The 17,941-nt window shown below is 34.8% G+C and overlaps 1 protein-coding gene across 1 annotated transcript; it reads right to left on the bottom strand.

Annotated features, from left to right (window-relative positions):
• Positions 1-2,200: 2,200 nt before the first annotated feature.
• On the bottom strand, positions 2,201-4,784 carry LOC132304905 (cinnamoyl-CoA reductase 1-like). Its single transcript, XM_059802606.1, has 5 exons — positions 4,629-4,784; positions 4,325-4,497; positions 4,047-4,257; positions 2,287-2,473; positions 2,201-2,204 (listed from the first exon to the last, which is right to left on the bottom strand). Exons 1-5 carry the CDS (start codon positions 4,747-4,749, stop codon positions 2,201-2,203), a joined length of 696 nt encoding a protein of 231 aa, XP_059658589.1. The 5' UTR covers positions 4,750-4,784.
• Between the last annotated feature and the right edge of the window lie 13,157 nt (positions 4,785-17,941).

The following is a 17,941-nucleotide window of genomic DNA, read 5'->3' as shown; positions in this document are numbered from 1 at the left end:
TAAATAATGAAATGTGTATAATTTATTTATTTAATAAACATATACTTAAATTATATACGTAACATATTTTACTTACCTTTTTAATATATATATAAAAGAGAAAGTAATTTATTAATTACTTTTATGGTAATTTGGGTAGTAATATTTAATCTGATGTATATGTTAATTTAAATAATAAAAATATACATAGATTTGATACGTGTTATGTTTTAAGTTACTTTATAATATTATGCTAACTTAAATATTATTGGATAATCCATTAATAAATAATGGAATGTGTATAATTTATTTATTTAATAAACATATACATAAATTACATACGGAACATATTTTATTTATCTTTTTAATATTTTTATTTTCATTTTTTTTAGTTAACTTAGATTGGGAAAAAGGTTAGGGTTATTTTATTTAGCCTATAAATATATAGCTATAGGTTGTAAAAGGGGGTTAAAAATATTCACGTGATATATATTAGAGAGATAGTGTTAGAGAGAGAGAGATAGTGTTAAAGCAAGTTCTTCTTCTATCTCTTTCCCTTTGATTCGTGTTTCTGTACATGCCTAGGAAATTCTAGGATTTATTAAACACATAAAATTAAATAATTATGCATGTTTAATTGGGTTAGAACATAAGTTTTATGAAATTGGTTCATATCTGTTCTTGTGTTATGAATTGATAAAATGCATGATTTTGATTTGATTTCTTATGTGAATTTTTACATGTTTAAATTATGTATTTTTCATATCTGTGGAATGATGGAATGTAGAAACATGCTTAGGATTCCTGAACATTAAATAGGGACTAGGTTTGGGTTTTAATAAATTTAAATAGACTCAATCATAATGATGCTTGCTATTTGAATGTTTTAAACAAACGAATGGATTTAATCTTTTAAAATGTTTTAGCAATTGAGATTAAATGTGTAGGATGAATTGGATATAGAGAATCCTTATTTAACGGTATAATAAAATATCATCATGTATAAGATTCAGTTTGTCTAGGACATATGAAATAGGAAGTTTAAAGAAATAATAAGTCATTCCTATTATGTTATAACTTGATATCATATTTATCATAATTATTTATGAAATGTTTGATGTATTTCCTTAATTGTTACATCAATTGTTGGATTGTGTGGTTTAATGCACCGGTATGAGACGGTGGCATTCTAGGGATGGATTAACTGATCAATTAAGTCCTATCTATTTTATATAAGGGAATGGATTAACTAAAATATTAAGTCCTACTTATATTTAAGTCAGGTTAGCTGAACAAGTTGAATGACTTATGGAGGATTAATTTATTATATAAGAGAATGGATTAACTAAAATGTTAAATCCTACTTATATTCAAGTCAGGTCAGCTGAACAAGTTGAATGACTTATAGAGGATTAATTTATACTGGATAGGATGGTTACTAGATTATATATATATAAGTATGGTGCCATGATATGAGCTTGAGTCTCAGGATCAATGGTTAGGGCGTGTACATCGCCAGGGATGTGTAGCTAGATATAGTGTAGTTGTGTACCCTGGTAGGTTTAGGTACTCATGCCCACTATATGTGCGTTTTGCATGTTGCCTACTATTCAGGTTGAGACAACCCTATAGTCTAGTGGGGTCCCTTTAGTATGTGTATATATATATATACGGACTACTAGTTACTGTTGGATTGACTAGGATGTATACGTGTATCGGATCTCTGCTTGGACTGTAGTAGAGTAGAATTTGTTTGTGAGCCTGACCCACCATTATTTTTCAGGTGTTCGTCACGAGTAGAGGTTGTTTGTGCTGAGTGGGGATCAGTCTACTTCATTCTTCCGATGCTACATAGGAGTTCCTTTATGATTCAATTTCCTGTTTTAGATTACTGTCATTTGTTTAGTTTGGATTTTCTTGGGGTCCACACAGTATGGATTCCCGAGTTGTATTTTGGAGGATCAGTTTTACCAGAAGAGTTTATTAATTAATGGAAATATATTATGAGATTTATTATTAAATTATCATTTTAGTTTCTTATCAGGATTTTATTTATTCTTCTTTATTCTTTTGTACTCTATGTTCGTTTATTATTAATTTGTTTTGATCTCCTCGGGTATTCGGGCGTGGGCCTTGCCAACCCGCATTCGAAAATCCGGGGGTATCACATGCCAGCATATAATTATCATTAGTTCCACAGCCGCAAGATACGTAAATAGTTCTAACTATAAAAATGAATAAATAAGCAATCAAAAACACAATAAAAAAAATTTTAAAAAGCAAGCATGGAGAGTTAAAACACATTACCTGGGCACTTTATATTCAGGGCAAAGTTCTGCAACTTTTGCAGCAAAGTCGCCATAATGAGATATAGCTTCCACACACAAGTGGCTTGCAGTTGCTGACGTGTTTTCATACACTAATATGTGTGCTAGGGCCACATGTTTAACATGGTCAGACCCCATAAAAACATCCTCATATATTTGTGTGCAGCCTGGCCAAAATGCAATTTGAATTCTTGGGTTAGTTCTAAAAATTATAAGTTTGGAATTCCAAAATGTCTGAGTAATGTTTTTGGTAGAGATTGAAAACTGTCAGCATCTAAAAATGAATGTGAAGCACTGGACAAGCTTCAGGACTACAATGTTTAATACTTACTACACTAGATGATCAAGAGTTGAGAGGAAACTGGCAAGACAGAGAGGCAAATCTATTCTAAGGAAACTACACAGTTCATTAAGAAGTTTGAGCCAGGAGAAAGGAAAATAAATCCTCAAAATGCAATCTTATGCCACTAATTACAAAAAATGAGGAACACGAGAATTTATGGAAGTGACATGCACACATGCTATCATGCCAGTTGTCAACTTAAGTAACTCTTTTCAAATTTCCAGGCTTAGGACTAATAGTGTGTAAAACCTTAAGCATAGCCCGGAAAGAGTTTAATGAAATAGTTCAATGGAATGGAAATACTCAATTTACCGCCACTCAAAGTCTCAAATGCATCCAGAATAGTATACAGGGTAAGTTTAATGTCTGCTTGAAGTTCAATTACAAAGTGAACAATGACAGAATTAATAAATTAGCTTGAAACAAACAAGATTTTCACTTTATTTCCCTTGTGAGGCAAAATAAAATATAAAAGCAATTTCCTTGGGGAGTGGCGAGGGGTGCACTTTGCAACAGCCCTATTACTTTAAATGCCAAATACTCCTTTAAGATCCCCAGTTCAACATGAAGAAACATATATTGGTCTAAAGCTGAAAATTCACAAATATCAATTGAACAGATAATAATCTGTTGTAATGCACGAGTTCTGTTGTAATGGACTCAAGCAAAAGAATACTACAAAGATATATTTACGCACGTCTTAAAGTGCAGCATGCTTCAATATAAACTACAATAGCTTATTCAAATTTGTGCAATACCCTGAAGAAGGCGAAGAATCATTAACATGCTTGCATTAAGTGCTGGAGGCAGGATAGGTCCCATAACAGTTCACCGAAGCGACGCCCACCTGTGATGCATAAGGCATCAAGGATCAGTCAAGATCCAACTCACCTTAATCTGAACTCTCTTCTTTCTTTAGGTGCTGACCGGGCGAATTCAAAAGTCAAAGTAGCTTCGTTAATCACAACTCGACAAGCAAGCAAATGTGTCAATTTTTAATTAGATTTTTGCTTAAGTACCGAGTTGTGATTCACCGGAACCATGTAGTCTCGGACCATGCAATAATTTCTCCATACACGATACATAGCTTAAAAGGAAAATTATAGACGTCATGGTAATCTATTACAAAATTTTATCAGTAACTATTGGAAATTATTGCTTCTCTGAATTTGGGTGATTGCCATGAGGAGCACTGTGAATGATTTTGATGGCAAACCAAATAGTAATGTTAGTGTTAAGTACAATAACTTGTGGTGAAATATGATCATTTAATTACTTATCATAATACAGTTGGTTATGGGTTATGAATAATCCTCCCTCTAGAGGAGATCGAAGTCATTAATACCAAATAAGCAAATACTCAAACAAATTTGGGAGAAGAAAAAAAAAAGGTGAACATCTAAGAAAACGCAAGAGACTCACTCCTTTTGTCTTGCAGTAATCAATATCTGTCCAGCAATTTTCATCCTTGACTACATCGGCTGGCCAGTACCAGCTCGGAGTGATCGCGGATACGGATGAGGTCACCACCACTCGCCGGACCCCCAGCTCTTTTGCCGCATTGAGTACATTGTTGGTCTCCTTAATCGCCGGGTCCAATAGCTCCTTCTGCCAGTCATAGCAAAAAACTGAATATATATATATCAGACGTGTGTACATTGAATTGGGCACGAACCTCAGGATCATGAACTTGATCGACAATACAGGGAGATGCGAGGTGGAAGACGCCGTTGGCGCCAGCGACGGCGGCGACAATAGAGTCGTAGTGGAGGAGATCGATCTGGAAGAGATGGAGACGCGATTGTGCACCTTCCAGGGCTTCGATATGCTTAGTTTCTTTTTCATCCTCTAAGAGAAGAAAAAAAAAGAAAAAACAGAAAAAAGAGAGAGAGAGAGAGAGAGAGAGAGAGGAAAATGGAATTAGGAAATACAATTGAATTGATATGTGGAAATGGGAAAGGGTAAAGAGAGAGTGTAACTGAGATCTTTGACGGTGGCGTGAACGGTGTAGCCGCGTTCGAGGAGGAGACGGACCAGCCACGAACCGATATACCCACTACCTCCTGTTACGCACACCACCTCCCCTTCTTTACCCGACATTTCCTCTCTCTCTCTCCTCAGTTTCTCACTCTAGTCTCCACCACCACTCTCCAGTCTCAGTAATGTTTCCAGTTTTAAATTTTAATACATGAACCAGTTATAGTTGTGGTGGCCATTTGGTGTCAATACGATTATGACAGGGATGTCATTGGAGTTGACACAAAAAGGACACCATTGTTAATCATGTTAAAATCTCTTGACACAAATATAATACAATACCGGTTATACGATACGTCATGTCTAACCCGTTTAATAAATGAATTCAGATTTGACACGACACAAAAAGACATGTTTAAATTATTTTTGATAAAAAATAATATATTTATTTTACACGTTTAGTTAAATAGATCATTTTTGCACGAATACAATATGTTGATTTGACACGTTTAGTTAATCGGGTTAATCCTGTTTAATCGTGTTAGCATGGTCAAACAGATACACGATACACTTAGTTAACGGGTCAATTCGTGTCAACACGATTAGCCCAAACCCAAACCCTCTTATATCAAGTCGTGTTAGCCTATCGTATCAAATATTGCCACTCATAAGTTACACGGCCGGCTATTTTTAGCAACGACAAGAAATAGCTTAGCGGATTTTGCCATTTTCTCTTTTTTATAGGATATAAGTACATATGTATTATTATAATATGTGAGCTCTACATTTTTAATGCAGTGTCAGTACATGCATTTGGATTGTGGATTGGAAGGCAACTTGAAAAAGGTAATGATGGCGCCTAAAGCTGAAGTGACGAAGGAAGCTAATATGATTGGTGCATATGACTGCCTTAGTCGCATCATCCCCTATAAACAGTAGTAATGTTGTATTGTATGGATACACTTAAATGAAAAAACTTGAATCATAGTAGAGTTCTCTCTCTTCCTTGTTTGTAGATTGCAGTTCTATTTCGCCCTAGATTATATTTCTTTTACTTTTATAACACGTTATCAGTCCGAGCTCTAACCATCTGAGACTTGAAAAAGAATCTCTATTTCTCTCTTTCTATCTCAACTCATTATATCATCTTGTGATATTAGTTTTGATAGATTGTTGGATTTGCTTGCTTTACTGAAGAATATTGCATTTCTCACTCCAAAGGGTAAGAAAATTTTATTTATTTATTATTGTTCATTAATTAATTTGTCTGCTTATGTGATATATGTGCTTACAATATGATTGGTTTTACCATATTTATTATTTAATGGTCGGTTTTACTGCCTTTATTATTTAATAATTTATGGTTGATTTTACCGCCTTTATTATTTAATAATTTAATGGTTGGTTTAATTACCTTTATTATTTAATGGTCGGTTTAACCGCCTTTATCATTTAATGATTTAATGGTCGGTTTTACCGTCTTTATTGCTTAAATTATAATAGCTCATATTATCTTGTTATTTCACTTAATGTCATTTTATTATTAAGATATACGCTTATTTTTATACTATGCTAAAATTGTGTTCTTATATTGTTATTACATCTGATTATTCTGGAATTCGTGGCCCTGGACATTTCTGGCAACAATTATTTATCTTGGATTGTAGATGCTTAGATCTATTTAGATGCCATCGGTCTTGGAATTACAATTTAAGAATAAAATGATGCATCGTCACAAGATAAGGCAAAGGCAATGATTTTTCGTCGTCGCCATATTAGTGAAGAGTTAAAAACATAATACCTCACTGAAAGAGATCCACTGTATTTGTGGAAAATTTTGAAATAAAGATATGATCATCAGAAAACTGTTATCCTCTCAAAAGCTCAAGCCGATTGGCAGGAACTGCGGTTGCAAGATTTCAAAACTGTCGCTGAATACAACTCTACTCTATTTAACATCAGCTCTACGCTAAAATCATGTGGTGATATTGTCACTGATGAGCTCCTATTGGAAAAAACATATACCACATTTCACGCCTCGAATGTGCTTTTATAGCAACAATATCGAAAGCGTCGATTTGAAAAATATTCAGAGCTAATATCATGTTTACTTGTGAGATTTTGTTAAAAAACCACCAGTCCCGTCCAACTAGATCAACACCGATCCTTAAAACATACGTTGCCTCGCTTCGAGGACGAGGACATGGACGTAGACGTGGACGTGGGCGTGGTAGTGAATATGGCCGTGGTGGTCGAAATGACAATGAATATGGTCGTGGTAATCGAAATGGTCATAATGGCGAATATGATTGTAGAAGAAATCATTCATATTACCGTGAAGATTATCAATCCTCAAATTCTAACAATCAGAGATTCACACCATATCCCCATAAAAAGGGATTATAATGAAAAGATGAATGGTATGGCCTAAACTTTAAAGACATATGCAACTGTTTGTTATCGGTGTGGAATGACAGGGCATTGACAAAGTATATGTCGTACGCCTAAACACTTGGCCGATCTATACCAAGCCTCACTGAAGAAAAAAAGGAAAAAGATAAAAATGAATTTCACTGATTTCAATGAGCCAGTGAATATCACAAATCTGGACATATCAGATTTCTTTGAGGATAGTGACGGAAAAATTGACCACTTGATTGGTGATGGAAATGTCCACACTAATTAAATTCTACTTTCTTTTATCATGTCATCATTAATCTATGTTTTGTTGTTATTGTTGTTGTTGTTTGTTTTTATTGTTGTGCTTATACTGAAATTTTATTTAGTTACATTTGAATTAAAAGTTTTGTTTGTTATCCTCATATTAAAGTTTCTATTGTCATAAAGTCTAAATATGAAGTTTGCATGATATATATATAGGCATGGATCTATCAAATGCATTAGTTAATGGCGATGATATATACCTTGCAGACAGTGGAACAACACACACAATTCTTCGAAATAAAAAATATTTTTCCCACTTAACATTGACTAAGGCTAGTGTTAGTATAATTTTAGGTCCCACAAGTTTGATTGAATGCTCCAAAAAAGCCGATACTGTATTATTACGTGGGACAATAATATACATTGATAATGCCTTATATTCTACTAGATCTCGAAGAAATTTGTTGAGCTTTAAAGACTTACTTCATAATAGGTATCACATTGAGACCACGAATGAAAGAAATGTGGAATATCTCTGCATTATTTCTAAAAAACATATACTTGAAAAACTTTATGTTTTCTCTTCTGGGTTGTACTATACAACCATCAGGATAATTGAGTCAAATGTTGTGATACACCAAAAATCTTGTGACCCAAAACTTTTTATACTTTGGCATGATCGACTTGGTCACCTAGGGACTACACTGATGTGTCAAATTATTGAAAATTCATATGGCCACCCATTAAAGGATAAAAAAATTGTCTTACCAAATAATTATCTATGTACCACCTACTCACAAGGCAAGCTGATTATTAGACCATTCCTTTCAAAAGTTATTGTTAAATCCCCCACCTTTTTACAACGAATTCACGAGGATATATGTGGGCCAATTTATCCACCCTGCAAACCATTTTCGTTATTTTATGGTCTTAATTGATGTTTCAACACGGTGGTCACATGTTTGTTTGTTTTATACTCATAATGTTGCATTTACTAGACTCCTTACTCAAATTATCAAATTGCGGGCACACTTTCCTAATTGTCTAATTAAGACAATCCGTCTTGATAATGCGGCTAAATTTTCTTCTCAAACTTTTGATAACTATTGCATGTCAGTTGGAATTAGTGTTGAACATCTTGTTGCATACACTCATACTCAAAATAGTTTGGCAGGATATTTTATTAAAAGACTTTAGTTAATTGGTCGACCTTTACTTATGCAAACAAAATTACCCGTTTCTGCTTAGGGACATGCCATATTACATGTTGCATCATTAGTTTGCATACGACTAACTGCTTACTATAAATTTTCACCATTATAACTTATGTTTGGACAACAGCCAAATATCTCTCACATACAAGTTTTTGGTTGTGCCGTATATGTTCCTATTACACCACCACAAAGTACTAACATGTGTCCTCAACGTAAACTTGGAATATATATTGGTTTTGATTCTCCTTCTATCATTAGATATCTTGAGCTCTTGATAGGTGATGTACTTAAAACACGATTTGCCGACTGTCATTTTGATGAGGTTGTTTTCCCACCATTAGAGGGAGAAAAGAAAATTTATGAAAAGTATAATGAGATCACTTAGAATGCCTTAACATTATCTCATTTTTATCTTCGCACTAATCAATGTGAAAAAGAAGATCAGAGGATTATTCATTTGTAAAATATTGTAAATCAATTACCTGATGCATTTACTGGTACAAAGAAAGTAATAAAATCACATGTACTAGCTGCAAATGTTCCAGCAAAAATTGATGTCCCAGTGGGACAATCTGTCATTGTTGGAGCAAATGCATCTAGAATACACCTGAAACGTGGAAAACCAGTTAGTGCAAAAGATGTTGTTCCTCGCAAGAGGAAAACACAAAGAAAAATTGGTGCTCTTGAAAAGGCCACAAAAAGAGTAATAGAAATTATTGATAAATCTGGAATTATAAACCTTGATGAGGCCCAGGTACCTAAAACTAATGAAATGATAAGTCTTAAAGAGGCAAAGACAGTAAATGATGATAATGTGGCCCTTGAGGCACATGCCCTTGATGAAACAATGGTACTTGAAAATGATGAGATCTCACTAAATTATGAAAAAAGATGGAATAGAAATGAAATTATTGTTGACAACATGTTCTCATATTTCGTTGCTCTTGATATTGAAAATGAGGATCTGGAATCTCAAAACATCGAAGAATGTCGACGAAGAAATGATTGGCCGAAATGGAAAAAAGCAATATAGGCAGAGCTAAGTTCATTAGCTAAACGAGAAGTATTTGGACCAGTCATCCAAACACCCGAGGGTGTTGAGCCTGTTGGATACAAGTAGGTATTTGTACGCAAACGTAATGAGAAAAATAAAATTGTGATATACAAAACTCGACTGGTAACTCAAGGTTTCTCATAAAGACCTGGTATTGATTATGATGAAACATACTCTCCAGTAATGGATACAAACACTTTTAGATTCATAATACATTTGGCAGTCATAGAAATATTGCATATGCATCTAATGGACGTGGTAACAACATACTTATATGGATCACTAGATAATGATATTTACATGAAGATTCCTGACGGTTTTACAATGTCAGAAACAAAACCACATAGTATGTACTCAATAAAATTACAACGATCCTTGTATGGATTGAAGCAATCTGGGCGCATGTGGTACAATTGCCTCAGCGAGTACTTAATAAAAGAAATAGTCATCTTTGTCAATGCATTTATATTAACAAAACAGAATCGGGTTTTGTTATTATTACAGTATATGTTGATGATTTGAATCTGGTGGGAACCTCTGAAGAACTCTAAAAGACTGCCATTTATTTAAAGAAAGAATTCAAGATGAAAGATTTCAGAAAGACAACTTTTTGTCTGGGATGAAAAATAGAACATTTATTAAAAAGAATACATATCCACCAGTCAACATATACAAAGAAAGTTCTAAAGTGTTTTTATATGGATAAAGCTCATCCTTTGAGCTCACCAATGGTTGTTCAATCACTTGATGTTAAGAAAGATCTCTTTCGACCTCCAGAAGATGATGAGGAACTTTTTGGTCCGGAAGTACCATATCTTAGTACAATTGGTGCTCTTATGTATGTTGTAAATTGCACACGACCTAACATTGCTTTTTCAGTCAACTTATTAGCAAGATATAGTTCTACACCAACCCGTAAACATTGGAATGGAGTCAAACACATATTGCGATATCTTTATGGTACAATTGATATGGGATTGTTTTATTCAAAAAAATCAAAACCCCAATTAATTGGATATGCAAATGCTGGTTATCTCTCTGATCCACATCAAGCTTGATCACAAACAGGGTATGTGTTTACTTGTGGTGGCACTGATATCTCAAGGCGCTCTATGAAATAGACAATGATTACCACTTCAAATCATTCTAAGATACTCACAATTCATGAGGCCAGCAAGGGATGCATTTGGTTATGATCCATAATCCAACACATTATATCAACATGTGGCCTCTCATCAATAACAGATACCACCACAATATTATATGAAGATAATGTCGCATGCATTACATAAATGAAAAAGGGTTATATCAAAAGTGATAGGATCAAACACATCTCACCAAAATTCTTTTACGCATATGAACACCAAAAGAATGGTGAAATTGATATCATCAAATACGTTCATGTAAAAATTTAGCAGACCTGTTCACTAAGGCACTGCCAACCACTGCATTCAAGAAATTGGTACACAATATTGGAATGCGACAACTTAAAGATCTTTGGCACTAATGAGGGGGAGTACTTAAAAAGGTATTAACATTTACTGTCTCAATGGGTTTTCCTGGCAAGGTTTTAATGAGGCAGTTCTAACCCATGCAATACTTTTTTTAGACACAGAAGAATATTGTACTATTTTTCCTTCGCTCAGGTTTTGTCCCAATAAGTTTTCCTCACAAGGTTTTGATGAGGCATATTCTTAGTATAGCATTGTGGACCCCAAGGGGGAGTGTTATAATATGTGGGCTCCACATTTTTAATGCATTATCAGTACATGCATTTGGATTGTGAATTGGAAGGCAACTTGAAAAAGGTATTGATGGTGCCTAAAGTTGAAGTGACGAAGAAACCTAATATGATTGGTGCATATAACTGCCTTAGTTGGCATCATCCCTTATAAAAAGTAGTAATGTTGTATTGTATGGATACACTTGAATGAAAAAAATTGAATTATAGTAGATTTATCTCTTTTCCTTATTTGTAGTTCTCTTACGCCCTGGATTATATATATATATATATATATATATATATATAGACAAGAAAAAATATGTTAATTATAACAGGAGGGAGTCACTTACCAAAAATGAAATTGAATAATATAATGTGAGCAATTACATTGTTAAAATTTGGTGAAGTTTGGCTTAAAGTAGGTGAAGTTTGGCATATTTCTCCTTTTCTAATTTGGTATTTTATGAGAAATTTTTAAATAGTTTCTATCAATGATCATTGAATATTTACTTAATTTATGTAAAAACTTCTCGTATTTTGTCCCACATTGAACACTTGCTTAATGGTTTTTGGATTAATAAATAGATGCACTAGTTATTTTCAACCTAGACAAAAATTCATTAATGTTATAAATATAATAATAGAACTCAATAAATTAAGAGAGAGAGAGAAAAAAACTTTCTTTATTTCTCTTATGCTTTTCGTACACTTAGAATACCAGAATGAGCTGATATTTATAGTAATACAATGTGCTTGTAAAGGAAGCTAAGATTGCAATGGTAATCATTACAATTCAACTAACATAGAAATCACAAATGCAATTTGCAGTATTCATATTCCCAATGTCTGCGTACTGATTGTGCATTTGTAATATTCCTTAAATTGTGTGCTATCATTTACAACTTGCATATAAAGGAATATAGTTGTGGGCCCATATATATAACACTCCCACTTGGGGTTCACAATACTACACTGAGAACATGCCTTGTTAAAACCTTATCAGGAAAACACATTAGGACAAAACCTGAACGAAGGAAAAAGAGTACAATATTTGTTGTGTGTCTGAAAAAAGTATTGCATGGTTTAAAACTGTCTCATTAAAATTTTGCCAGGAAATTCCATTGGGACAAAACTTGAGCAAAGAAAAAAAGAGTACAGTAAATGTCAATACCTGTTTAAGTTCTCCTTCTCATCAATGCCAAAGATCTTTAAGTTACCGCATCCCAATGTTGTGTACCAATTTCTTGAACGCCGTGGTTGGTAGTGCCTTAGTGAACAGGTCTGCTACATTTTTATATTAATGTGTTTGCTGAATATCAATTTCACCATTCTTTTGGAGTTTATGTGCGAAAAAGAATATTGGTGTGTTTGGTCCTATCACTTTTGATATAACCCTCTTTCATCTGTGCAATACATGCGACATTATCTTCATATAATATTATAGGGCTATCTGTTATTGATGAGGGGCCACATGTTGTTCTAATGTGTTAGATTATGGATCGCAAATCAATGCATTCCCTGTTTGCCTCATGAATTGCGAGTGTTTCAGAATGATTTGAGGAAGTGGCAATCATTGCCTGTTTCATAGAGTGTTATGAGATAGCAGTGCCACCACAAGTAAACACATACCCTGTTTGTGATCGAGTTTGATGTGGATCAGAGAAATACCCGGCATCTACATATCCAATTAACTGGGATTTTGATTATTTTGAATAAAATAATCCCATATCAATTGGTCCACGAAGATATCGCAATATGTGTTTGATTCCATTCTAATGTCTACGGGTTGATGTAAAACTGTATTTTGCTAATAAGTTGACTGAAAAAGCAATGACAAGTCATGTGCAATTTGCAAGATACATAAGAGCACCAATTGTACTAAGATATGGTACTTCTGAGCCAAGGAGTTCCTCATCATCTTCTGGAGGTCAAAAAAGATCTTTCTTAAAAGATGGCTCATGCTGCAATCATTGAAAGGGGCCTTAGTGAACGAGTCCAGACCATTGGGTGTGACACTTGAGCTACCTATATAAGGATTTTGAGTAATTTCTATATATATACTTGGACACATATTCAATAGAGAAGAGGAGAGGCTAGAGATTAGAGATATACACATCATTTGGGAGTTCTTCCATTCATCTATTGTTTCCATCAAGAAGACGATCATTCTCACCATGGAGATGGCCCTTGAGGGTTGGAGGACTACATCAATGAGTGGCTAAACATCTTCTTGGAGTTAGAGTTAGCCCTAAGCATGTCTTCTAGACCTTGATGTTTTGTATTTTGAGGGGATTTGTGTTGTAATTCTTGTTTTGACACTTGTTTTATATATGAATCTTGTTTATACAATGATTTGTGCCGTTTAATATTTCTAATTGATCATTTCATTCTATCCATATGTCTATGTATGCTAGAATAGATGTTCATGTGTTTATCTCTAGTTTTTGTGTTATTGATGCATGTCTATATATGTTGATGCTATGAATATAGAGATTTTCAAGGCATGGTGCTTAATAAAATACTCTTGTGATTTATTTGATGGTTCATACTCATTTCTTGATGGATTGTGCCTCTTCTTTAGTTTAATTAGTTTAATTTTCATGTCCCTAGCTTAGTTGTAGTGTAGTTGCATTACTTTCTTAGATGGGAGGAAAATCCATGCTTTTTGTTTGATGTTCCATGCTTATGAATGAAAGTAGTATATTTCTCTAGCTTTTTTATGTGTTTGGATATGAGCTTAAAGGAAGGAATAATGGCTTAGTTTGATATATTGTGCTATTCACTATGTTGCTTAGACAATATATACTTAATTAGTCATCCATGCTTGTTGAAACAATCAATCATACACACTATTATTGTAACACATGTTTCCCTTCATTCATTACATATTGAGTATCTAGAAAGGTAACGTTTAGTGGTGACCTCTAAGTCCCAAGACCTCTTTCTCTTATTTTCTTTATTCTTTATTTACTTAGCTTGTTTAACATTGAACTTGTTTAGTTTAGTTATTGTTTAAATCAACCAATCAAACAACATTTTGATTACTCGACCTACTATTCTTACATTCTTTCCATATCAATACTGCCCCCAATCCCTATGGACGATCCCTACTCACCCTTGCTACATTAGTAGTTAGAGGTAATAGTGACATTCTATAAATTTAAAACTTGGCCACTCTTAACACGTTTTTGTATGCTTTGGTCTTGACACCTCCAAGATGCATGTACATTTATATAACATGACATACAGGTAATGAAATAAATATGGAAATCTCAACTCATATACAATATCATGGTATTACATTTTAATCTACATACAAGCATGTTAAATTAATAGGCTAACTAATCTATGGTTGTACAACATAGGAAACATGTTTTCTATTCCACATTTACCACATAACAACATAAACAGTGCCCAATAACATTTAGAAACCAAGTACCTAACTTCCCATTTCATGCTATACCCATTACAGTGTTAAATTTATGTTTTCTATAGTGAAGGCTTGGGCATTTGGGAGTTGAGCTCGAGCTCAGAGCGTAAGGCTCGAGCCTCAAAAGTCTGGCTTGAGCTCTGGAAGCGAAATTCCAGAATGTTGAAGTATAAGTAGCAGCCTATGTTTGAAGGGTCATAACTTTTTCCACACTAGGAATCTAAGGCTAAAATTGGTATCATTGGAAAGCTTGTTTTGAGATAGTCAATTTAGACTAAAAAAATCACTCAATTTAGATTTAAAATGACGAAGTTATGGTTATTTTAAGTTTAGGTCGCTGTGCAGGAACTTCTGCAGATTAAGGCTCAAGCCTGAAGCTTAATAATCGAGCATGGAAAGCCCAGATTCGTTTTTCAGCACTGTTTTAAGCACAAAATACATAGAATTGATTCCTTAAAGGTAAAGGGTATGAGTGTTAAGTAAACCTACCTCAAAGAAGATAAAATCCCTTGCAAGAACAAACAAAAAGCAATCCAAAGATCAAATCAAAGCTCCAAAACTTGTAAAAAATGAAGAACACTTTCTTTCTTTTGCAACAAACGAATCCCTTCTTTCAAATAGATTTTCAAACCCTAGAAATGAAGAACTTAGCATAAATTTTATACCAAAATGAAGCCCATAACATCAACCACACTTTTCATTCACAAATCCTCCTCAAAATCCCAACCAAAAGGCATCAAATTTGCATGTAAAGAGAATGACTATAAAGGAGAAAACAAAGGCATGAAAATCATTTTAGCAGATTGTGCTATTTTTGATTTATTCATCTTAATTACATTACATATTATAGATGTAAAACAAAGCCTCATCATGCATCTAGGTGTCAAGCTCTCATGAAGTCAAAAAGCAAGACCTAGTGAAATGACTAAAACACCCTTCCTTATTTACCAATTTCCATCTATGCCATGCTCACCACAAAAGACTATAACACCCTTTAAGAAACAAATAATGACATTTAATTAAATTAACACACCTTTGCAAAATAATCACCAACAAGAAAATAAAATGAATGAATGCCACCATGTCTAGAAAAATGATAAAAATGCAAGTCCTCACAGTCTCCCCAATATACAAGGATTTCGTCCCCGAAATCAAGTCATACCCGTGGAAGAAAATAAATCCGGATACGCAGAATGAACATCCTGTTCCCGTTCCCACGTAGCCTTCTCAACACTGTGATGTCACCACAAAACCTTTAGGAGAGTCACCATTTTACCCCTTAACACTTTGTCCCGAGTGTCAAGGATCTGAACGGGTCCCTCCTCGTAAGAAACATCCTCATCAATGTCAACATCAGCCCAACTAAACACGTGTGATGGATCCGACTCATACTTTCATAGCATCGAAACATGAAATACATTATGGACCCTGTCCATCTGTGGCGGTAATGCTAATCTATAAGCAACCTCGCCTACTTGATCCAAAATCTCAAACGGCCGTCTCCGCCTATCTGCATAACTTTTTTGTCGACTTTGAGTAGCTAACAACCGCTGTCGAGTTAACTTAATCTTTTCTATAGTTTGCAAAACAATGTCTGGCCCTAAGGCGGCTGTCTCACCCACCTCAATCCAACAAATAGGAGAACGACAAGGCCTACCATACAATGCCTCAAAAGGAGTCATCTCAATGCTCAACTGATAGCTATTGTTATAGGCAAACTCAACAAGAGGTAAGTGATCCTCCCAACTACCACCAAAATCAAGCACACAGGCCTGAAACATATCTTCCAAGATTTGGATAGTACGCTCCGACAGTCTGCGGATGGAATACTGTACTAAAATGCAACGGTGAACTAAACACTGCATGAAGCCCTTCCCAGAACTTCAATGTGAACTTGGCATCCCTGTCCGAAATAATGGACAATGGAACCTCATGTAATCTGATGATCTCCCTGACATATAATCTGCCAAGTGTCTCAGCAGAATTTGTCGCCTTAATAAGAAAAAAGTGAGTGATCTTAGTCAATCTATCAATAATGACCCAAACAAACTCACTACCCCTCCGTGACCTTGGAAGCCTTGTTACAAATTTCATAGCAATACACTCCCATTTCCACTATGCTACTGGCAATGGCTGCAATAAGATTAGGATGAGCCATAAGACTAAATAGAAAAGCTGACTCATAATGAACACTGTCATCATAACATTATAATCCCATCTCTGCTAGATCCTCTAACATCTTCAATTTTCGAATGGCTAACCCAACCAAAACTCAATGAGATTTCTGGCTTAACGCATCTGCTACCACATTTGTCTTACCCGAATGATACTGCAAATCAAAATCATAATCCTCTAAATACTCAACTCATCGCCTCGATCTATTGTTCAAGTCCTTCTGAAAGAAAAGGTACTTGAGACTCTTGTGATCCGAGAACACCCCGAATCTCTCACCATACAAATAATGCCTCTAGCTTTTCAAAACAAAGAAAACTACTGCCAACTCCAAGTCATGAGTGGGATAATTAAGCTCATGAATCTTTAACTGTCTAGATTCATAAGCCACTTCCTTACCACCCTGCATCAACACACAACCCAAACCATCCCGAGAAGCATCATAAAAGACAACATAACCCAAGCCACGCTCAGGTATCACTAATACCGGAGCTGTAGTCAATCTCATTTTCAACTCCTGAAAAGATGACTCATAAGCTTCAGTCTAATCAAATCTGATCCCCTTTCGAGTCATCTGAATCATAGGAGCGGCTAAGAGAGAAAAGTCCCTCACAAACCAACAGTCATAACCCGCTAAGCCAAGAAAACTTCGAATCTCAAACACATTCTTGGGACATTCCCAATTCAGAACTGCTTTTATCTTCGAAGGATCAACTGACACACCATTACCCGAAACAACATGTCCCAAAAACTTCACCTCTTGCAGCCAAAATTCACACTTTAAATACTTGGCATACAAATGGTGCTCTCTCAGTATCTATAACACTATACTCGGATGGATCTCGTGATCCTCCCGGGATCATGAATACATAAAAATGTCATCCACAAACACTACCAAAAATTGGTCCAAATATCTATGAAATAAAGGGTGTATCATATCCATGAATGCCGCTGGTGCATTAGTCAACCCTAAAGGCATCACAATAACTCATAATGACCATACCGTGTACGAAAAGCTATCTTTGGAATATCCTCATCCCGAATTCGTAACTGGTAGT

This window comes from Cornus florida, unplaced genomic scaffold (genome assembly GCF_030987335.1).
Source record: "Cornus florida cultivar Cherokee Brave unplaced genomic scaffold, ASM3098733v1 CherokeeBrave_3.0.0_Hap2_Chr04, whole genome shotgun sequence".
NCBI classification, from domain to species: domain Eukaryota; kingdom Viridiplantae; phylum Streptophyta; class Magnoliopsida; order Cornales; family Cornaceae; genus Cornus; species Cornus florida.
This window is presented reverse-complemented; position numbering and strand designations above follow the sequence as displayed.